Below are 24,887 nucleotides of genomic sequence, written 5' to 3'. Positions count from 1 at the left end.
GAAAGAGTTGGCCACTACTATTCGATACATTGTTTGTGAGGAAATTACCTCTGCCCTCGTCTTGCAATTAAAACCAGTAAATAAATCTCTTGCACTGCTCAAGTGGATACCTACTCAACTAATATGGAAAATGTTGAGACAATGTGACAGAGGGACGACTCCATGACTTGGAAACAATGCACAATAAGCTAGAAGGGGAAATCAACCTCCTAAAAAATAAAACAGAATCATTTGAAAACCATTCTCATAAATTCAATGTACGAGTCACGCGACATGAAACTGGTGTGGAAGTGAACTAACTTCCTTCATGAGCAATCTTTTCTATGAACTGTTTGGGCGGGCAGGACAAGGTTTAAAAAAATATATAATTGTAACCTTTATTTAACTAGGCAAGTCAGTTAAGAACAAATTCTTAATTACAATGACGGCCTACCAGAAGGCAAAAGCCCTCCTGCGGGGACGAGGGCTGGGACAAAACACACATCACAACAAGAGACACCACAACACTACATAAAGAGAGAGACCTAAGACAACAACATAGCATGGCAGCAACACATGAAAACAAAGCAAGGTAGCAACACAACATGACAACAACATAGTAGTAACACAACATGGTACAAACATTTATGGGTAACAGAAAACAGCACAAAGGGCAAGACGGTAGAGACAACAATACATCACACGAAGCAGCCACAACAGTCAGTAAGTGTCCATGATTGAGTCTTTGAATGAAGAGATGGAGATAAAACAGTCCAGTTTTAGTTTTTTTTGCAGCTCGTTCCAGTCGCGAGCTGCAGCGAACTGAAAAGAGGAGCGACCCAGGGATGTGTGTGCTTTGGGGACCTTTAACAGAATATGACTGTTAGATAAGGGGGAATGAAGCCTAAGAGGGTTTTTATAAATAAGCATCAACCAGTGGATCTTACGACGGGTATACAGAGATGGCCAGTTTACAGAGGAGTATAGAAGTATAGAGTGCAGTGATGTGTCCTATGAGGAGCATTGGTGGCAAATATGATGGCCGAATGATAAAGACCATCTAGCCACTCAAGAGCACCCTTACCTGCCGATCTATAAATTACGTCTCCGTAATCTAGGATGGGTAGGATGGTCATCTGAATCAGGGTTAGTTTGGCAGCAGTGGTGAAAGAAAAGCGATTACGATAGAGGAGACCAAATCTAGATTTAACCTTGCCTGCAGCTTTGATATGTGCTGAGAGAAGGATAGTGTAACGTCTAGCCATACTACCAAGTACTTGTGTGAGGTGACTACCTCAAGCTCTAAAACCTCAGAGGTAGCCTCCCGGGTGGCGCAGTGGTCTAGGGCACTGCATCGCAGTGCTAGCTGCGCCACCAGAGTCTCTGGGTTCGCGCCCAGGCTGGGCTGGGTTCGCGCCCAGGCTCTGTCGCAGCCGGCCGCAACCGGGAGGTCCGTGGGGCGACGCACAATTGGCATAGCGTCGTCCGGGTTAGGGAGGGTTTGGCCGGTAGGGATATCCTTGTCTCAGTATGTAATGTAATGTAAAATGTAATAAAATGTATGCACTCTACTGTAAGTCGCTCTGGATAAGAGCGTCTGCTAAATGACTAAAATGTAAATGTAAATGTAGTAATCACACCGGTGGGGAGAGGGGCATTCTTCTTACAAAACCACATGATGTTTGTTTTGGAGGTGTTCAGAACAAGGTTAAGGGCAGAGAAAGCTTGTTGTAGAATTTCTAACCTAAAATCCGGGAGGGGTCAGCTGAGTATAAGACTGTATCATCTGCACATAAATGAAAGAGAAAGCTTCCTACTGCTTGAGCTATGCTGTTGATGTAAATTGAAAAGAGCGTGGGGCCAAGGATCGAGCCTTGGGATACTCCCTTGGTGACAGGCAATGGCTGAGACAGCAGATGTTCTGACTTTATACACTGCACTCATTTAGAGAGGTACCCCTCAGAGACACCGATACACAGGAATGGAATGGTCTACTGTATTAAAAGCTTTGGCCAAGTCAATAAAAATAGCAGCACAACATTGCTTAGAATCAAGGACAATGGTGACATCATTTAGGACCGTTAATGTTTCAGTAACACATCCATAACCTGAGCGGAAACCAGGATGCATACCCAAGAGAATACTATAAACATCAAGAAAGCCAGTCAGTTGATTATTGACAAGTTTTTCCAACACTTTTGATAAACAGGGGAAAATAGAAATTGGCTTATAACAGTTGGGATCAGCTTGACCCTTTAAATAAAGGAAGCACCGCGGCTGCCTTCCAAGCAATGGGAACCTCCACAGAGAGGAGAGACCAGGTAAAAAGGTCAGAGATAGGCTTGGCGATGATAGGGGCAGCAACCTTAAAACTTTTTAGGGATAGGGGGCAGCATTTTCACTTTGGATGAATAGCGTGCCCAGAGTGAACTGCCTCCTACTCTGTCCCAGATGCTAATATATGCATATTATTATTACTATTGGATAGAAAACACTCTGAAGTTTCTAAAACTGTTTGAATGATGTCTGTGAGTATAACAGAACTCATATGGCAGGCGAAAACCTGAGAAAAATCCAACCAGGAAGTGGGATATCTGAGGTTGGTCGATATTCAACTCATCACCTATTGAATTCACAGTGGGATATGGATCTGTTTGCACTTCCTACGGCGTCCACTAGATGTCAACAGTCTGTAGAACCTTGAATGAAGCTTCTACTGTGATGTGGAGCCGGATGAGAGGGGAATGAGTCAGTGGTCTGGCAGAGAGCCAGGTCCTGGTCACGCGCATTCCACATGATATCGACTTGCGTTCCATTACTTCTTTAGACCCAAAGGAATTCTCCGGTTGGAACGTTTTTGAATATTTATGATAACGACATCCTAAAGATTGATTCTATACTTAGTTTGACAAGTTTATTCGACCTGTAATATAACTTTTTGAAGTTTTCGTCCGACGTTCGCCTGGACCTGCACGAGCGTTTGGATATGTGTACTAAACGTGCTAACAAAAGTAGCTACTTGGACATAAATAATGGACATTATCGAACAAAACAACAATTTATTGTGGAACTAGGATTCCTGGGAGTGCATTCTGATGAAGATCATCAAAGGTAAGGGAATATTTATAATGTAATTTTGTATTTCTGTTGACTCCAACATGGCAGAGAAATTTTGTTTCTATCTGAGCGCCGTCTCAGATTATTGCATGGTTTGCTTTTTCCGTAAGGTTTTTTTGAAATCTGACACAGCGGTTGCATTAAGAACAAGTGTATCTTTAATTCTATGTAAAACATGTATCTTTCATCAAAGTTTATGATGAGTATTTCTGTTATTTGATATGGCTCTCTGCAATTTCGCCGGATATTTTGGAGGCATTCCTGAACATGGCGCCAATGTAAACTGAGATTTTTGGATATAAATATGCACATTATCGAACAAAACATACATGTATTGTGTAACATGATGTCCTATGAATGTCATCTGATGAAGATCATCAAAGGTTAGTGATTAATGTTATTTCTATTTCTGCTTTTTGTGACTCCTATTTTTGGCTGGGAAAATGGCTGTGTGTTTTTTGGACTTGGCGATGATCTAACATAATCATATGTTGTGTTTTCGCTGTAAAGCATTTTTTAAATCGGACACAATGGGTAGATTAACAAGATGTTAATCTTTCATTTGCTGTATTGGACTTGTTAATGTGTGAAGGTTACATATTTCAAAAAAATATTTTTGAATTTCCCGCACTGCCTTTTCAGTGGAATGTTGTCGAGGGGTTTCGCTAGTGGAACGTGTGTCCTAGAAAAGTTAAAGGAGGGACTAAACCATCTGACCCAGAGGTTTTTTGGGGGTCAATTTTAAGGAGCTCCTTTAGCACCTGGACTCAGTGACCACCTGCAGGGAGAAACTTTGTAGCAGGGCAGGGGTAAAAGAGGGAGGAGCATCGGATATAGTCGCATTAAAAGGGGTGGGAGATAAGGAAATGTTGGACGGTCAAGGAAGCATGGCTGAGTCAAATAGGAATCTTGACTTAATGAAGGGGTGATTAAAGAGCTCAGCCATGTGCTCCTTGTCAGTAACAACCACATCATCAACATTAATGGACATGGGCAGCTGTGAGGAGGAGGGTTTATTCTCCAGGACTTTAACCATTTTCCAGAACTTCTTGGGGTTAGATACACAGAGAGAGAACTGCTCCTTAAAATAAGTAACTTTGGCCTTCCGGATACTCTGAGTGCACTTATTTCTAATTTGCCTGAACGAGAGCCAGTCAGCCTGAGTATGTGTGTGCCGAGCGATTTGCCAAATGGAATTCTTGAGGTGGAGTAACATGCTGACCAGACCACACGCGCAAGTTGATTTTGTCCACCCACACTAGACGGGATCAGGACACACAGGTAGAAATATCAAAACAAACTCTGAACCAATTATATTAATTTGAGGACAGATCGAAAAGCATTAAACATTTACTCCGACAATTAATCCACAGATAACCGGTCAACCGAGTTTGTTTCTAGTAATATCTCCTCTTTCCTTCAGGCTTCTTCTTCTTCTTTGAACTTTATATGGCGGTTGGCAACAAACTTTACGGTAAATTACCACAACCGACTGGAGTGTGGACCTCAGTTCATCTTTCAATCAACCATGTGGGTATATGCTCCTAAAAACCAATGAGGAGAAGGGAGGGGCAAAACTTGCAGCGCATTGAGCGTCACAAATAGAACCCAGCTCTATTTTAGCTCCTGGCTACGCAGACACTCACTGACGCACGTAAGCAGTGTGGGTGCAATGATTGAATAACATGTATGTGTACATTTATCTTGCAACACGTGACATGTCCGGTCTGGTCAGCAAGTAACTCTGCCAGATCACAGTCGAACCAGGGGCTGAAGCTGTTCTCATTTTCTTGATGGGCGCGTATTTGTTAACGATACCACTGAAAATATCAAAAAAAGATGGTCCAAGCGTCATCGACAGTGGGGATCAAGCTGATTCTATACCAATTTACAGAGGCCAGGTCATGAAGGAAGGCTTGCGCATTAAAGTTTTTTAGCAAACGTTTTACTGAGCAGCCATTACGAACACAGGCTGTAAAAATAGTGATCACTAAGGTCATTACAGAAAACACCAGACTGATACCTATCAGGATTATTTGTAAGGATAACACCAAAGAGAGTAGCCTTTTCTGGGTGTTTGGAGTCATACCTTGTAGGATTGGTAATAATCTGAGAAAGATTTAGGGATTCCCATTGCTTTAGGACTTGGTCAGGTGGTTTACAAATGTCCCAGTTTAGGTCACCTAGAAGGGCAAATTCAGACTTAGTGTAAGGGCCCAGGAGAGAGCTTAGGGCATTTAGGGTACAGGCCGGTGCTGATGGTGGCCGATAACACCCAGCAACAGTCAACAAAGAGTTATTTGACAGTTTAATGTGTAAAACCAACAAATCAAATTGTGTGGGGACAGACTCAAGTCATTCTGTTCACCTGATTTAGAATTCCTCACAATCAAATGTCGACCGCATTATCTACCAAGGGAATTCTCTTTGATTATAATCACAGCCGTATATATTCCCCCCCAAGCAGACACATCGATGGCCCTGAACGAACTTTATCTGACTTTATGTAAACTGGAAACCACACACCCTGAGGCTGCATTCATCGTAGCTGGGGATTTTAACAAGGCTAATCTGAAAACAAAACTCCCTAAATTCTATCAGCATATCGATTGTGCTACCAGGGCTGGTAAAACCTTGGATCATTGTTATACTTACTTCCGCGACGCATATAAGGCCCTCCCCCGCCCTCCTTTCGGAAAAGCTGACCACGACTCCATTTTGTTGCTTCCAGCCTACAAACAGAAACTAAAACAGCAAGCTCCCGCGCTCAGGTCTGTTCAACGCTGGTCCGACCAATCTGATTCCACGCTTCAAGACTGCTTCGATCACGTGGATTGGGATATGTTCCGCATTGCGTCCAACAACAACATTGACGAATACGCTGATTCGGTGAGCGAGTTCATTAGAAAGTGCATTGACGACGTCGTACCCACAGCAACGATTAAAACATTCCCAAACCAGAAACCGTGGATTGATGGCAGCATTCGCGTGAAACTGAAAGCGCGAACCACTGCTTTTAACCAGGGCAAGGTGACCGGAAACATGACCGAATACAAACAGTGTAGCTATTCCCTCCGCAAGGCAATCAAACAAGCTAAGTGCCAGTATAGAGACAAAGTGGAGTCGCAATTCAACAGCTCAGACACAAGAGGTATGTGGCAGGGTCTACAGTCAATCACGGATTACAAAAAGAAAACCAGCCACGTCGCGGACAAGGATGTCTTGCTTCCAGACAGACTAAATAACTTTTTTGCTCGCTTTGAGGACAATACAATGCCACTGACACGGCCCGCTACCAAAACCTGCGGGCTCTCCTTCACTGCAGCCGAGGTGAGTAAAACATTTAAACGTGTTAACCCTCGCAAGGCTGCAGGCCCAGACGGCATTCCCAGCCGCGTCCTCAGAACATGCGCAGACCAGCTGGCTAGTGTGTTTAAGGACATATTCAATCAATCCTTATCCCAGTCTGCTGTTCCCACATGCTTCAAGAGGGCCACCATTGTTCCTGTTCCCAAGAAAGCTAAGGTAACTGAGATAAACGACTACCGCCCCGTAGCACTCACTTCCGTCATCATGAAGTGCTTTGAGAGACTAGTCAAGGACCATATCACCTCCACCCTACCTGACACCCTAGACCCACTCCAATTTGCTTACCGACCCAATAGGTCCACAGACGACGCAATCGCAACCACACTGCACACTGCCCTAACCCATCTGGACAAGAGGAATACCTATGTGAGAATGCTGTTCATCGACTACAGCTCAGCATTTAACACCATAGTACCCTCCAAACTCGTCATCAAGCTCGAGACCCTGGGTCTCGACCCCGCCCTGTGCAACTGGGTCCTGGACTTCCTGACGGGCCGCCCCCAGGTGGTGAGGGTAGGTAACAACATCTCCACCCCGCTGATCCTCAACACTGGGGCCCCACAAGGGTGCGTTCTGAGCCCTCTCCTGTACTCCCTGTTCACCCACGACTGCGTGGCCATGCACGCCTCCAACTCAATCATCAAGTCATCAAGTTCAATCATCAAGACGACACTACAGTGGTAGGCTTGATTACCAACAACGACGAGACGGCCTACAGGGAGGAGGTGAGGGCCCTCGGAGTGTGGTGTCAGGAAAATAACCTCACACTCAACGTCAACAAAACAAAGGAGATGATTGTGGACTTCAGGAAACAGCAGAGGGAGCACCCCCCTATCCACATCGACGGGACAGTAGTGGAGAAGGTGGAAAGTTTTAAGTTCCTCGGTGTACACATCACAGACAAACTGAATTGGTCCACCCACACAGACAGCGTTGTGAAGAAGGCGCAGCAGCGCCTCTTCAATCTCAGGAGGCTGAAGAAATTCGGCTTGTCACCAAAAGCACTCACAAACTTCTACAGATGCACAATCGAGAGCATCCTGTCGGGCTGTATCACCGCCTGGTACGGCAACTGCTCTGCCCACAACCGTAAGGCTCTCCAGAGGGTACTGAGGTCTGCACAACGCATCACCGGGGGCAAACTACCTGCCCTCCAGGACACCTACACCACCCGATGTCACAGGAAGGCCATAAAGATCATCAAGGACAACAACCACCCGAGCCACTGCCTGTTCACCCCGCTATCATCCAGAAGGCGAGGTCAGTACAGGTGCATCAAAGCAGGGACCGAGAGACTGAAAAACAGCTTCTATCTCAAGGCCATCAGACTGTTAAACAGCCACCACTAACATTTAGTGGCCGCTGCCAACATACTGACTCAACTCCAGCCACTTTAATAATGGGAATTGATGGAAATTATGTAAAAATGTATCACTAGCCACTTTAAACAATGCCACTTAATATAATGTTTACATACACTACATTACTCATATCATATGTATATGTATATACTGTACTCTATATCATCTACTGCATCTTGCCATCTTTATGTAATACATGTATCACTAGCCACTTTAAACTATGCCACTTTATGTTTACATACCCTACATTACTCATCTCATATGTATATACTGTACTCTATACCATCTACTGCATCTTGCCTATGCCGTTCTGTACCATCACTCATTCATATATCTTTATGTACATATTCTTTATCCCTTTACACTTGTGTGTATAAGGTAGTAGTTGTGGAATTGTTAGGTTAGATTACTTGTTGGTTATTAGTGCATTGTCGGAACTAGAAGCACAAGCATTTCGCTACACTCGCATTAACATCTGCTAACCATGTGTATGTGACAAATAAAATATGATTTGATTTGACTTGGTGGAGACAACCAAGCACTGAAGGTGTTCCTTGGTAAAGATTGCCACTCCACCACCGTTGGAAGAGAGCAGAAATCAGTGAAGTAGATATCAGAGCACAAATCAGAATTGGGGCTAGCAACTGTAGATAAGCCAGGTTGTATATGCACATTTCCAGGTATAAATCAGCAGTATTATAATCAGTGCATGGCAGAGGACAGGGAGAGCTCTGCAGTGTTGATTTATAACATTTGAATATGCATTAGATGGCAACAAGATCATATTGTACAGCAATTTCATCAGGTAACATGAATCCAAAGCCGGCGATAGGTGGTTAGAATAGAATGGGAGGCCAAGAGTCCGTGAAACCAATAGAGAGTCAGAGTCCCGAGTGTGGGAACAAACAGACTGTCCCACGGTTAGGTAAACAAACAAGTTCACAGTCAACAAAGCACGCAGGTGTCTAGAGGCAAAAAGCATAAAACACAAGAGAAAATATAATAACTTGGGGATAGACATTGTAAGTTCAGTGTCACTCGCCCCAACAATGCATGTGTGCTGGAGGTGAGCGAAAGCTCGGGAGAGAGGACGGAGTGTGGCGGGGGTACCTGTTAGAGGTCGACCGATTATGATTTTTCAACGCCGATACCGATACCGATTATTGGAGGACAAAAAAAGTCGATTCACTTAAAATAAGGTCTGTGTTTCGTGTAGGCTTACACCACCTTGCCAATTTTATAACTGTGTAGATATCCATAGGACAAGGTAACTCTGATCAATATTGGCTAAATATAAGCGAAGATCATTTTTTTCGTAGAGTGGATTTATGAAAATATGTTGACAAACGTTACCTTATCCTAGTGAGATTTACACGGGTATCAAAACGTCGAGGCGGTTTAAGCCTGCACGAAACACAAACCTTATTTGAAGTAGATCAAGACATTCTCTATGGAAGACATGAACGGTAAAATAACGAAGGAACCTCTTCCTTCATTGTTAGGCTCAAGAGTTTTCACACCTCTCTAATTTCAGTCAGATTCTTTCCTAGCAGCTTGGTAGCCTTATTTATTAAGCTTTATATAATAAGCTGGGTCCCATGCCACTAATAAACATTGTGCACTGCAACGGATCCCGGTGTATGATTGTACGGATCCACAGTTTTGAAGTCAAACGGTAAATTGTTTGCCTAGCAGCAGAATCGGGGCCTCTGACCTATGCTGAGAAGAGGTTCAGCATCTACCCAGATCTGAGTGCCGAGCTGCTGAAACAGAGGGCGACCTACAGCTAGGTGAGATCTCAGCTACGCAAGCTAAACCTGAGGTGCGGCTTCATCCATCCGACAAAACTCATCTTCATCTTCCAGAATACAACACACACGTTTTCCAATCCCAAGGAGGCTCAAGACTTCTTTGAGCAGCACATCAAGCCCAACACACAAGGAGACGATCCGACAGATCAAGGCTAACCCTAATTTGACAGGCTCAATACTCAGGTATGCTATCCATGCCCAATCATGCAGCCTGCCTATGGCTATGGTGCTGTCCTCAGCATAAGACAATTATGAGGACACCCCCTCAATTGGATATTATTGCTGAACATTGGACTTCGTTATTATTATATTGCCTATTGTTCAGGACATTTAGACAATGATGACACCATGCCAATTAGTTAACAATGAACAATATTTTGAAGTGTCATACAGACTGGTGCTGCTTGCTTGTGTGGATACAGTGTATTGCATCCCTATATGGGCTAAATGTGGCAATATAAATTGAAAGCTATTCCCCTAATATTTTTATTGTACTACCGTCAAGGATAGGTGGCCAGTCCCATATGGGCTACCGCACAATTCCTTAAAAAAAATGTCTGTCCACCTCCTTTTACGCTACTGAATTTATTTCCCAGGGAGGACTTGGGCTACAGGCCACGATTAATTATTGTGAAGATTATAGACTGCGTTTCTTGTACTGTGCTTTTATTTTGTATTTTTTTGTTTACATAGCATAGATCACAAAAATGCTTTATACAAAATGACCTAAACATGTTTTAAGGTCATTTAAACCTTATTGCTAATAATACTGAGAATAATGGATCAAGGGTTATTGCTTCTACAGCCATCCTATTTGACTGTCTAGGCTTGAATTTCTGTTTTATTTAGCCTACTGTTTCCTTTTCTTTCTTCCTTCATTACCCACCCTTACTCATCAATTCTGCAAACTTATGTTTAAAGGTGTCACACCCTGGCCTTAGTTATCTTTGTTTTCATTATTATTTTAGTTAGGTCAGGGTGTGACATGGTGAAGTATGTGTTTTTGTATTGTCTAGGGTGTTGTTTGGTTTAGGGGGTTAAGTAGAGTAGATGGTTTAGTGTTCAGTGTAGGTGTCTAGGAAAGTCTATGGTTGCCTGAATTGGTTCTCAATTAGAGACAGCTGGTTATTGTTGTCTCTGATTGGGAGCCATATTTAAGGCAGCCATAGGCTTTAGCTGGTTGTGGGTAATTGTCTATGTGTAGTGTTTGTGTCAGCACTATTTATATGTATAGCTTCACGGTCGTCAGTTTGTTATTTTGTTAGTTTTTGTATAGTTGTTCGTTTCTTGTTTTTCTCTCTTCTATAATAAAAGAAGATGTATTTTGCACACGCTGCGCCTTGGTCCTCTCTCTCTTGTCAAGACGATCGTGACAAAAGGTCTGATAAATGGTTCCTTATATTATGTTTAACTAGTTTTTTATTTTTCAAATACCTTAAGATCTAAAAAAAAAAAAGATGCTGCTTAAGAGATTCCATATGTAAGGCTGCCACTCACTGTTATGCTGCAACCCTGTAATGATAATGCAGGGTGGGGGGAACCGTGGAGGGGGGGCTGGAGACGTCATTAATATTTTTTTTATATTTTGTTTTACAATGGCAACGCTAGCTATTCGCTCTTGGAATTTGAAAGGCTATAATAGTCTTATCAAACCTATAAAAAGCCCTGCATTTTATCACTGGAGACAATTTTTGTACACATCATTGCCTTTTATATAGCTCTGTTGGCTGGGAGTCTCTGACTGCCAGAAGGGCCCAACATTGTCTGCTATTTGTATATAAAGCAGTTCTCTAGAAACTCCCATACTACCTCACCTCACCTCACTTCTTAATTGGAAATCCAGCCACCGTCAGACTCGCTCTTAAGACTGGCAGGTTGTAGAGGTTCCGCGGGTCTCCATAGAGTCCGGAAAGATTACTTTTAGTTATTGTGCCCCTAGCGCATGGAATGACCTGCGGGTTACTTTGAGGCTTGACTCTGGTCTCGAATAGTCAGTTGGGAACTTTGATGAGGAATGTGGTGAAGGAGAACTGCACTTTTTTGATTGATGTGTAATTGTATCTGTCGCTTTTAATTCCATTTGTTGTATTGAGCCTGGTCATGTTCATTTATTGTTCCCAGGGTACCCTTGTAAATGAGACCCTGGTCTCAATGGGTTTTCCCTGGTTAAATAAAAGGTACAACATCAATAATAATAACCTTACAGCTGTCTTGATATCCTAGCAAGAAACCATATTGATATAGCAATGCTCCAAGAAACACACCTGATCCAAAAGGACGCACATAGTATACAAACTATCTGCTTTTTCATCAGCCCCAAACAAAACTAAATGTGTAACCCTAACGATACATAAGAAACTCAAAGTCACCATCTTGGGTAAAGGTAAATGAGGACAATAAATTATAAACAGTTGAAATTGTTGTCGTTGTTACATATTCTTACATATATACAATATACGTTGTACATATTCTTGATTTATGATTGTGATGTTTACATTATTTCAAGTGTAACTTCAGTTTAACAAATGATTTAGTTATAGCGTGATACATGCGGTACACACAATGCAATCTCAAGGTACAGTATCAGAGGTCCCATTATTTAGAATGTTGCATGGGTAAGTTCACGGCACAGCTCATATCGTATGTTTTTTGACTGACAATCTCCTTTGTCCATCGTAGCTCGACTCACATTGAAAAATCACTAACTACATTTTAGGACACAACATCTCCATTGTGTGTCTAAAGCCTTAAATTAATACTTTGGGATTTGGCAATGAAGCCCTTTATCTACTTCCCCAGAGTCAGATGAAATAGTGGACACCATTTGTAAGTCTCTGCATCCAGTATGAAGGAAGTTAGAGGTGGGTTTGTGAGCCAACACTAACTAGTGTTAGCGCAATGACTGGAAGTCCCATAGACTTTTAGTCATTGCGCTAATGCTAGTCAGCAACTTTCATCAAACTGCACACAGAAACATAAAAATGGTATCCACAAGCTCATCTGACTCTGGGGAAGTAGATAAGGACTTAATTGCCAAAACCTCAAAGTATCCCTTTAAAGTTAAAAAAGGTGTGACTTGCCTTGAGTTGTTTTTCATGGTCAATCACTCGCTACCAAAAAAATAAAGGACGAGATTGACAGACAGGATGTTCAGGTAGGAGGTAAAAATATGGCTTGAGGGTAAAGACAATGGGGGATAAGAGGGAGGGGAGAGAGTGAGAATGTAGTTAGGATGAGAACCCTGGTGTGTGACCAAGTGAAGTGGCAACCAGAATGTCTTATTGAGGTTTGATGGCCATATTTGCATATCTATTATCTTGCCTCGTTTTTTTACTTTTTTTTCATTACTCAGGTCTGAAGGGGTAAATGATTACTTATTTTATGTTTTACTTTCTTTATTTTTTAGTACCTTAATAAGACCTAAAAAAAATGTGCTTAAGCGATTCCATTTGTAAGGTCGCCACTCACCGCTATGTTGCAACCATGCAATGCAGTGGTTACCAACAGTTGATTGTGATCGACTGGTCGATCTCCAAGGCATTCCTAGTTGATCTGCAACATTTCTGTAAAAAACAACGATAAGCCTTGCGCCCGGTTGGCGGTAGGTGTACCCGATTCAGCTCCCCTGCACGCTGGGTTGGCAACATGTTCCCATTTTGAACCATATTTCTGAAGGTACAAACTGCCATCCCGGCGGGCCCAAGAGGAGCAAATCAAGTGCACTATAGGCCTACCATCGGCCAATCGGATAGTTCATTTTACCATATCTGCAGTAACGTATTCAGACGTAAAAGAAAGCTACCACAAAGTTGATACTTTGAGATTTCTAAACTTTTAAAACCATGACTAGAGATAGACTGTCAACGAATATAGCAAAAGAGAAAAGAGCTCGAAAAAAAATCAGACGCTCCCAAATATTGTGCATTAACATAATCTGATATTTTTCGGGTGTGTAAACTGCACTCGCGCTTGGAAAGGGTTGTCACTAGTTACCACAGCCGCAAAGTCAAAATAGGCTATATCGTAGAAAGTCTTGAAAACAAAAATTAGCTTTTTAGTCTTCATTTAAGGTTTTGTTAGGCATAAGGTTAGCAGTGTGGTTAACTCTTTCCAGGCAGATCGTTCTAATTTCGGAATAATAGTTATGATGGTTTAAAGCCTTAAAGGTGCACTATGCTCCACCACTTCCTGGTTGCTAAAATTCTAATAGTTTGCCTAATTTCAGTTTATGTGATAAAACAAGCAAGTATAGTGTTGAAAATCATTGTACCATCTAAACCGCTGTGAAATATCTCGTCTATAACCAAAAATATTGTATTTTTGGTTATAACCGAAAGTAAAATACGAAAAAACGAAACATAAGAACATGAAGTATAGAAATAGAGCACATAGAAACGATCTACCGCTTCTTAGACTTGCTTTCAATGAGAATGACAGATCTATAGTTGTTTGTGTTGTGCCCACCATCAGTTGAGACAGCATGCTCTTGAATACAAGGTGGGTGTCATGTTTTGGCTGATAAATGTACAAAAATTTGAATAAAATAGACATTTCAACTTTCAACTGGTAGCACAAAGATGGTTGGAGGTCCACACATCAGAGAATGTTGACTTGAATGGGAATATCAATTGTTTTAAATTATACTGACAATCCATAGGAAACCTATTGAAATCATAGAAATGTAATTTAAATATTGCATTTAAGTAGATGTTCATTGGTGGGTAGACCGGTGGCTATATTTGTGCAGTAGTTGGAAGTTAAAATGTCAATAAAAAATTTATGATGTACCCACTATATTACAGTGTTCTGAAGGGATTTCTCCATTCTATGAAATATATTTCTATGATTGAAATGACACCCACCCTGTATTCAAGACTATGCTGTGTCTCAACCGATGGTAGGCACAACACAATTACCTCAGATTATGTAAAATAGAGTATAAACTACAACATACGCAAAATTAATAAAAAATCTGAGTTTACGAATGTTTTGATCATTTACGTTAAAGGTAAATAAATATATTTTAAAACATTTTTTTCAAGAAATTATAAAATAGTTTGACAACCATTTATCTTTTTCCATTGATAAAGATATGGATGTCTGATGGTAGGGTGGGGTATTACAAATGGGTCAACTTTTAGCACCTCTATCTCCTAAATGTTTTGGCAGTTAGGCCCAAAATGTCCCTTTCTGACCACTTCGACCATGGGCCAAAATGTATGGAAAGTTTCTTTCAAATCAAAAGGAGTGCGGTCAAAAAGTGATTGAAATCAGATGGAACGACCCACACACAAACATACACAAGCACATACGCGCACGCATACTCGCAAGCACACATACACTCACAATGTGTTAACCCTTTTCTGACCCCCCTGCTACAGTGGTATTGGTGGTGGTAGTAACAGCAATGAAGGGTTAATGAACTCTCAGCCAAAATCAATTAGTCAAAACCAGGTCAGAGAGAACGAGGGAGAGTAGAGAGCTGAGCTCCCGCTACCAGAATACACACAATGTAGAGTACACACTGCATGGGACAACAGAGGGGCTGAACACACACACACACACACACGCACACGCACACACACACACACACACCCTCCCCTTTACCCAAACACACTTGCACTCTGTAACAGTCCAAAATATATTTGAGTCTAATTTAGGCTCAGTGCTGTTCTAAACCCAAACACAGTACTAACATATTGTGTACATCTAGGGCTAGTAGTCTGAAGGAGTAAGTCTAAGCCATTTTACGGCTAGGGGGTCACAGACAAAATGCCCTACTACAGGACTTAACCTGCATTTCTAAGAAGTCTGCCTTCAATTAGAAATCATTCCACAACCAACACAACCTCCTAGGAACACACACAAACACCACTTCAGTGGGAGAGAATGGATAACCATTGATTGACACTGTAATGTTAGAAATTGCATATAGGCCTCACATATCAATGACAAAGACAGATTGATTAGGAAGTTTGTTTTAAATGACTCCATTCACCAAACCCGTTGTAAATCCACCACTGTGTCAGCCTAGAAGAAGACGTTCTGCATACTGTGGCTAACTGGTGTTAACGTGCCTGTTTTGTGAGGGCTATAGAGAGAGAAAGAGAGCGAGAGAGGGAGAGGGGGAAGGAGGAAGACGGCACAGCAGCAGGTGGACTCCAGATGTTGTCTCTCTGGGGGAAGGTGTCTGAGATCTGGAACTCTCTCCATCTCTCTCTCCTTTCCTCCTCTGTATGTGACATTAGCCATCTGTCTGGTTACAGAGACAGAGAGAGAGAAAGAGAAAAAGAGTGATAGAGAGAGAGAGGACAGAGACAGAAAGAGAGAGAACGCGAGAGAAGCACCCTTATACTGCCCTCCCATACACTGCCTACAAAGAAACACATCTAAAACACACACACACACACATTATGTGCACATTAGCCAGCACACACACAGCTGGGGCCTGTTCAGACTCAGACTCAGACGCACACACACACACAGCTGGGGCTGGGTTCTGTTCCAGCTGAAGGCAGAAAGCTCTCTGGGGAGATGTCAGCTCACAACACCATGGATGGAGTTACAGCAGAACACACAATTTACACACTTACACAGACACAGCTGGAAAAGCTAAATGAGGTGTAGCAGTGCTTGTTTATTAGTGCTGATGTTGTCTCACCAGAGCCATGATGAAAGAGACTGACTCCTAGCGCATGAGCTAACGTAGTCATGTGCCGCTGGTGTGTGTGTGGAATTGAATCAAGTGGTGTAAAGTACTTAAGTAAAAATACTTTAAAGTACTACTTAAGTCGTTTTATGGAGCATCTGTTCTTTATTATTTATATTTTTGACTACTTTTACTTTACTACATTCCTAAAGAAAATAATGTACTTTTTACTTAATACATTATCCCTCACTAAACACAAATGCATCGTTTGTAAATTATGTCTGAGTGTGGGAGTGTGCACCTGGCTTTCCGTACATTTTAAAAACAAGAACATGGTGCCATCTGCTTTCCTTAATATAAGGAATTTGAAATTATTCATACTTTTACTTTTACTTTTGGTACTTAAGTATATTTGAGCAGTTACATTTACTTTTGATTCTTAAGTATATTTAGAACCAAATACTTTTACTGAAGTAGTATTTTACTTGGTGACTTTTACAGGGAATAACCTTCTATTAAGGTATCTATACATTTGGGTATTTTTTCCACCACTGATTGAATCACACGTGAAATCCCTCTCATAAGGTTTAGAAGTTGGATAAGACTTGACAGCGAGACATTCTAACTTCACAAAGCGATCACATCTAGGCACGTTATTGTCAGATCGCATAACTACTTTTGTCAGATAGATACTTTAAGGTATAAAATCAACATAAAAGACCTGATAGAATAGGAATAGGCACAGAGAGAGTAGGGACACATGTTGAGGTGGAGAGCAGGACTCCTAACCTTGAAGGGCTGTTCCCTTACAGCTACTACTGTACAGCCACACAGACAATGAGATTCCCCTTCCAAGATGGCCTCCCTCTGGTAAAACACAGCCAGCCAGCTTAGTGAGAATTTCTCTCCTGCAAAGCTTCTATATTTCCATATATTCTCATCTGGAGAAAATAAGGTTAGTGCAGCCACTTCTGCTCAGTAATTTAATACCCATGAAGTTTTCATTTTCTCTAGATTAATTATTAAATGTGACCTGCTGCTTGGCAGAGAGGTAGAGAGTAAAAGAGAGGTAGAAGAGAGGGAGTGTGAAAGAGAGGGAGGAGGAATGAGGTCAGATACGGCTTCCAATTTATTGTTCCCATTCTTTCCTTTCATTCCCCTTTAATTTTCTTACTCTAACTCTTTCTCTCTCCCCCTCAGTCTCTCTCTCTAGCTCACGCACACCGTCTGTCCCCAGCCGTCCTCACACTATCTCAGATAGCAAACCATACTGTATAATTCCGATAGATCATCTATGGAATAAATGATGATATTACAAAATAGCTCAATTAAAAGGTTGACCATCAGATTATAACGTTAAATGCTATGTCTAGTTACAGCCTTTTCTATTGCATGTAGAATTTGGATGTGAGGGATTATAATCTCTTCATTCATTTCTATGGGATTACCCAACCATGGGGTGTGTACCGTATTCTCCCCTCCCTCCCCATTTCCTCCTGTCCTCACCCTTTAAAGGGACAATCTGCAGTTGCTACATACATTTTGGGACTTATAAATTAATGATATATACCCATTGATTCTTGAAGGATATGACTTAGAAATGTCTTAGTTCAACTGTCGTGCCCCGTCAGAACCAAAATATAAGATTGTTATACTTGGATGTTCGAAAACAAAGTAAATATAGATAAACACTATATAGCCTCAAAAAATGGTTACAACTATTATTTTGATACCATGGATGGTCAGTCCTTGCATCCATAGCTCTGTCTATGAATTTGAGTGGTCACATTTCTCCAGCCCCATCCCTCAGCTTTTTACCCAAACAATGGCGGGGAGGGCACTTCTATATAGTTTCAACTACTGATTGCCACATTAACAGATGGCATAATGGGAATTTCCGCTCATCTAATCTCTCTCTCTCTCTCCCTCTGCACAACTCAAAACCACAACCACAGTCATGAATGAATGTGCAGACCTGAGTACGGAGAAGCAATATAGAAACATTTTTCTCTCGTTCTGATGTTTCTTGTGTTGCATTCACGTTCCTTATTTCTGCAGACAAATCGAAAGAGAGGGTGAGCGATAGAGAATATTTGCACTTTGCAGATGTAATCGTAATGCGAGGCAGAGCCACAATAGGTAGATAGAGAGATTGTCTTTATATTACCAGTTGACCATTATTGATGAGGACAATTTACAAAAAAACATCTGCTTGGGAGTACTCTACTTTCCTCCTACTTTCTCACCCTTTTGACCTTTCAATTACCCCTTTTTTCTCCTCATATACACTCATTTACTCAATAATATATATGTCTATCTCAAGAATGCACGCAGCTCTACTGTTTGAAGGACAAACGTCCCTGATGGATAAGTCTTTCACATTACAAGGAAATGCTGTACTTGTAGGTTCCAAAAAGACACAACTCGACATGACTGTCTGAAGTTATTCACAACGCGCACACAATATCTAGAACGTGTTAATGTCGCCATGTACCCAAGGCCGTGTAATCGGTGCAAAGTCAGGCACTTGTCTATCATGGGAACTAAAGTTTACCCACTACACAACCTCTCCAGGGAGGACTCACTGAAAGGCATGATAAAGACCATCACCTTTGACCTCCAGCCAAGATTACACCTGGAGCTTTACCCTCAGACAGGGGGTGAGCCCTGCTGACAGCCTCATCTCATCACCAAGGCGACCCCATCCTTAACTGATGGCTGACTACGCCATCACAAAGCCCCTCCTCCATCACCAGAGAGTATACAATATCTAGCCTAATGCACACTGACTCAATGCTTCTTAATCCTTCACTGGAACCACTGTGTGTGGATCTAAATACTGAACTCATTTCAAAATATAATCTACCATCTAGAGAATCAACTGCACCACAGATCATAATGCCCATCACACTATGGAAGAGTGTCTAGTTTGTCACGCGAATACTGACCTGGACTGGCATCACGCTGTGTGGAGTCTGAGTGGAAGCACTCCCAGGGAGGAACTAAGGAAGAGGAGGTGCCACTCAGCCATATATGGGCATGATAAAGATGCGTGATGTCTGGAATGACCATATATGAACCTTTACACGTTGGGACTTCCCATAGCACCAAATATTGGCAACTAAATCATTTAAGGGCATAATTAATGGGGAGGAAAAGTCTTGCTTCACTAAGGGTGATACTAATGAACTGATTGAGCCTATTGATATATCACATCTAATTATTTATGTAGGTTTACTAATTATGGATTATGAAGACGGTTGAGCAGAATATCTCAAACGGTTGAGATATTCCATATATCATGTTGTCAAATGTCAGAAATCATACTCAGATTGACATACTCCATGCAACCAAAATAACTGTTGAACCTGATGATTTCTACAATGCAAAATTATATAATCTCCCACTCTCATAAAGGACACACGACAGTACTGCTTCTTGGTCATATTTCACGAGGTGACTAAACCCTCATGATTATTTACATTTAAGTCACTTCGCAGACACTCTTATCTAAAGCAACTTACAGTAGTGACTGCATTCATTTCCCTAGTTTTTTCATACTGGTCCCCCACAGGATTTGAACCCACAACCCTGACATTGCAAATGCCATGCTCTACCAACTGAGCTACAGCATTCGCTCAAGCACCCTTTTTTCAAGAAAGTGCCATTAAATGCAAATGTCCCCACTCCAGTGAAACCTTTCCTCCACTCCCTAACCGAGAAGGTAATCTTTCTGTGATTATGACCAAAACCCCCGTTGCCTAGCAACACACAATTAAGGAATATGCTTTCAGAGAGGCTTTGCAGGCCGTCCATTAACAGATGAAATTACCATTGCAACAAATGTCAGCCTCATGCACATGAATTTGTTGTGCTGAGCGTGTTTAACTTGAGCTAGTGTCATGGCTGCAGATTTTTACAGCAGAGAAAGCTAGCTAAACAGAAGGGGTCCTTTTGACATGAACAGAAGAAGCACCATACTTTTTCCTGAGACTAGACAGCTTTCATAAATCCATTTGTTCTCAAACTGTAGTGGAGCTGTCATAGCCCATGGCTCCAGAACTGGGGGAATCCATGGATGCCAGCCTAGTCCAGAGAGAACTGAGTGAATCTGTGGATTAGCAGTGTTGTAAAAGGAGGATCTACAGGATTAAACCCTCTCTCTTCTCATTACAGTCACTCAGAGAAAAGACACAATTGTTGATCGGCACATTCAGTTGATTTCAGCAGCACAGCTAGGATGCCAACCAACCGGTAGAAATAAAACAGGCACAGCTCACAGCAGCTATCTCTTCATATTCATTTTTAATCAAACAGCTTTGATGATGAATCACACTTGTTGAAATCATAGCCTGTGCTGGTAATTTCTCACATCTTCCACATTTCTGTATCACCAACATTATTAGAGAGATACATTTAACAATGTAGTTCATTTGAACATTCTCCACATAATTCCTTTTCATTCCCTACAATGGTCACTGCTGCACCTGAACAGGTCAAAGTGTATGCAACACAACACCCAGCCTACTGCTCCAGACCACTCCAATGTATCTCATTACCATGATGCAACAAGACCGTCATGTTTACTACAGTAGGGGCTGGGGGGAGAGGTGGTGCGTGGCCATTACGGCTCTCCTCTACATTGCAGAGAGATATTTGCTGAAATAAAACGATAAGCAGGATGATGCTGTAAACTGCGACCACTCTTACACAACCCACCAGCCCACCAACCCACCAGGCCTGTAGATTATGGCAGATTTAACAAGTTTGCCCTTGCACTGTGTGGACAAGCTCCAAATGCCTTCGGATGAGGTGAAGGGAAGGGAATACAGCTCCTAAGCAAAAACTCACTCACACAGACAGACAGACACACACCACACGCACACATGCACGCATAAACTCATGGCTCCAATTCTCCCACTGTCTCCCACGTTTAACAGTGACCATGAAATACTGCCCACCCAGATTGGTTGGACAAAGACAGCTACAGACATGGAATGTTTATGTTTCAAAAGCAGCGTTGCTGCTGACGACAGCACACACCGTACCACATCACCCAGTCCTTACCCCACTCCCACACTCCACCTCGGTCATCAAAACCATTGCGTGTGACAAATACTAGCATGAAACAATACAGACGACAGCAAGAGTTGTAAAGTGTGCAAAGATGGCTGACAGTTGACACGTGAGAGTCTAAAACACATCACTCAGAAAGAGGAAAGTACTCTCAGAGCTTTTCAACAGGCACTCTGACTATAGATAACTAGGGCATGGGTTAAAGCCAGTCATACCCCCCCCCCCAAAAAAACACAGAATATGGATATAACTCAAGCTATTCACATAAAATATGGTAGCCTTTATATGAAACATCAAGTTGAGATGCTTATCCATTGTCAATACAATACACATCCACAGGTTAGCAACAAGCTGAGCTGCACACAGCCAACAGACTCAAATTATGTGAAAGCAGCAAAGAGATCAATTCATCTCAATCCACCGGAAAAGTATCTACAACACTTGAACGTTGAGTGGGAACCAGATAAATGGCCCATTTCAGCTCTTGGTTTAAGAGCACTGCAAAACAGTATCCTGTATTCGATTCATGCCAAATAGGTGTCATAAAGTGAGCAGTGTCGTAGCCTCACATATTCAACTATTATTTGAGAAAGGGGTTATCCACACGTCAAGGCTATCCTGACAAGGAAGGGTATAAAAGAATGAATCGTATTGAAAAACCACAATACCTAATTGTTGTCTTAGCTACAGTACAGAGTGAATGATTATATAACCAAAGCCCTCATTTCAAATAGAGAAAACGCAATAACTGCAACAAGAATGCAATGAAGAATGGCTCCTTTAGTAACCAATGAATGCACTACAGCCAAGAGACTAGGGGAGCGAAGGAAGAGGAGGGAATGCAGAAGGGATAAAAGTGTGCTTTACTTGTATCTGGTGATGCCATGGTGGAGACGATGACAGGTGGGCCGGTACGGCGGCTAAGCTTCTGGTTGGCGGCCATAGCACTCTGGCTCTGCATGGTGGTACCCACGGGCATCATGGCGCCATCAGACGGGGTGCCCCCAGCCTTGCGCATCATCTGAGGGCTGAGGTGGGGGCTGTGCATGGGCGACATGGGTTGCAGGCTGCGGTCCCGCTTCATCAACTCCATGGGCACTGTGTAGTTGGTGGAGTATGCCTTCGGGGCCTGCTGAGGTGGCGGCAGGGCAGGCATGGACACTGGCATCTGCTGTTGTTGCATGGCTTGCATTGCAGCCCCTGACATCTGCTGGTGCTGGGGCATGGCAGCCATCATCTGTATGCCCGGATGCATAGGGACACCCGGGTGTTGGGAGTATGCAGACACGGGCCGGGACTGGACAGGGACCATGGCGCCACTGTAGGGCCCCGGGGTACGAGGTCCTGGGTAGCCCTGGGTGGTTTCTAGGAGGTGCTGAGAGGGAGCGCTGTTGGGCCTCCTGGCCATGGCCTCGGCCATTGCGGGGGAGATGGTCTGCATGACACCAGGGGTCTGTGGTGGCATCAGCCGTGGATCCATGCCCATTGCCATGGCCTGCTGATGATGTTGGTGCTGCTGTTGCTGCTGCTGTTGGAGGTACATGTCAGAGCGGTGGCTGAAACTGTTGGAGCGGCCCCGCATGGGGGCCTGTTGCTGGGTCGTAGGTGTATGCTCCAAGGGCCTCTTGACACTGATGGCTACCCGCGAAAGCACCCGCGCCTGCCCTAAATTGGGAGCCACAGAGCGCACGTCATTCTCTTCCATGACTGCCAGCATACCGGTTGTGTCAAAGCCCTGCTGGATGAGTGAGGAGATGGTACTCTCTGAGAGACCCTCATTGCGAAGCAGAGCCAGGAACTCTGGGTCGGCGTTCCTCTTTGGGTCTGCAGGCGTCTGGGGGGCTGTGGGAGGTGGAGGGGGGAGGGCTACAGGGGCTGGTGGGGGAGGAAGAGGGGCAAGAGCAGGGGCGGCGAGAGGAGGGTTGGGGTTGTAGATCTGCATGTTGGTCTGTGGAGGCTGTTGTTGTACTCCGTAGGGCGAGGTGCAATCCTGCCTCATCATCATACCTCGCTGTTGCATGCTCCCGTCCAGTCCCTGAGTGTTAGGGTCCACCACCAGGCAGGTGGCTGCGGGCTGCTGCTGCCGATTGTCCAGGGGACGGCCGTTGATGTCGGTGTAGACCGGCTGTCCAGCTAGAGGGGGTGGCTCAGATGCGTACCGAGGCGAAGATGGTTGTTCCATCCCATAGTGAGCAGGAGAGCGCTGGCCATCTGGCATCATCTTGGCAGCGGCAGCTACAGCTGCAGGCTGACTGTAAACCTGGTTCATGCCATGGGCAGTTGGCGGAGGAGGGGGAGGAGGAAGAGGAGAAGCCGATGAAGGACCCGGAGGTCCGGGCCTCCCTCCCTGTCTCTGGTCCCATGGCAGCCGTCCCACTGGGTTCATCCCATAGTGGGACGGGGATCTGTTAAGCGGGTGAGGCTGTGGCTGCTGTGGCTGCTGCTCCACCCGGTAGAAGCCCCGGGGATCCTCCGGTGGTCGGGGAGCCATAGCAGGGTCATGGGGATAATATTCCTGTGAGACGACGGATCCTTGATGACTATGAGCCATGGTTGGACGGTCGTAGTGGTTTAGCTCAGGGACTGAGCCCTTTCTCATTTCCCGGGGATCAGCAGCGTAGCCCTGCTGGCTGTACAGAGAGTCCTGGTAGGAGTAGGGGTCTCGTTTCAGATCCAGGTCAGGAGGGCGCACCCCAGGGGGTGGCTCGTAGTAACCTCCTCTGTCTCCCCTGTAAGACAGCGAGTTCCGTCGGCCCGCAATCCTGCCTTGGTGGTCGTAAACGCTTTCTCCCCCGGCCCACTGCCCCTCATTCCCCCCCAGGGTGTCCCAACTGTGGGAGCGACCGATATTCAACTGCTTGCTGGTGACGAGCATTGGAGAGAAAAAAACAGAAGACAGCTTTACAGAGGAAAAAAAACAAGCAGGAGTAGTTGGTGTTTTCTTTCAAGTGTTCAGTTACACTTTACATCAAAAGAGTGGAAATGAAGGAGGGAGGACGGAGGAGGAGGAGAAAGAGATGAAGCAGTGGGGTGTATCGTTTCACCTGATATCCAGCTGTAAGGTTTTTTGGCTCTCCTGAGGTCCTTGCTATCAGGTAGCTCCCCCTTGACAGGCAATCCTTGAATAATTAATCTCTGGAAATATTATTGCTGGTGGTGAGAAGGGATAGAGGACACCACACACACATACTGTGCAACTGTTGAAAAGGCAGCAGCAGCTACTCCACTGAACCACAATGACAGGGTCCGTGCTTGTGCTGGCCACCAACTGTGTAGGCTACCCGACACGGTGAGAGGAGGAAAAAACTAGAAAGGAGGGAATATTAGAGGGGGTGGGATGGGAGAGGGTCGTAGGCAGGGGCTTGTAATAATCCAGTAGGGTTTTATCCTTCCCCTACTCTGGGACACTTTAGTCGCTCTGGCGATTGCTATGAGGGATTACCGTCTATATAAAGCCTGATTAATTCCACTGCCCATCGTGACGTCACGTGAACCAGATAAAACATATCTCTGATTATTCTGCCC

At 43.6% G+C, this 24,887-nt stretch overlaps 1 protein-coding gene across 3 annotated transcripts in view; it reads right to left on the bottom strand.

Annotated features, from left to right (window-relative positions):
• LOC120017938 (C-terminal-binding protein 2-like) overlaps positions 1-24,237 on the bottom strand; it is a 49,480-nt gene extending 25,243 nt beyond the window's left edge. For 2 of the 3 annotated variants that reach the window (XM_038960895.1, XM_038960896.1), the window contains exon 1: positions 23,370-24,237. In XM_038960895.1, the coding sequence (XP_038816823.1) occupies positions 23,370-24,237 (868 nt within the window). Of the gene's footprint in view, positions 1-22,229; positions 22,563-22,625 lie in introns of all 3 variants that reach the window. The other variant, XM_038960894.1, reaches the window with a different exon arrangement.
• Positions 24,238-24,887: the final 650 nt, after the last annotated feature.

The sequence above is a fragment of the Salvelinus namaycush genome, chromosome 22 (genome assembly GCF_016432855.1).
Source record: "Salvelinus namaycush isolate Seneca chromosome 22, SaNama_1.0, whole genome shotgun sequence".
Taxonomy (NCBI): domain Eukaryota; kingdom Metazoa; phylum Chordata; class Actinopteri; order Salmoniformes; family Salmonidae; genus Salvelinus; species Salvelinus namaycush.
The sequence above is the reverse complement of the archived record's forward strand: the minus strand, read 5'-3'. Positions and strand labels throughout refer to the sequence as shown.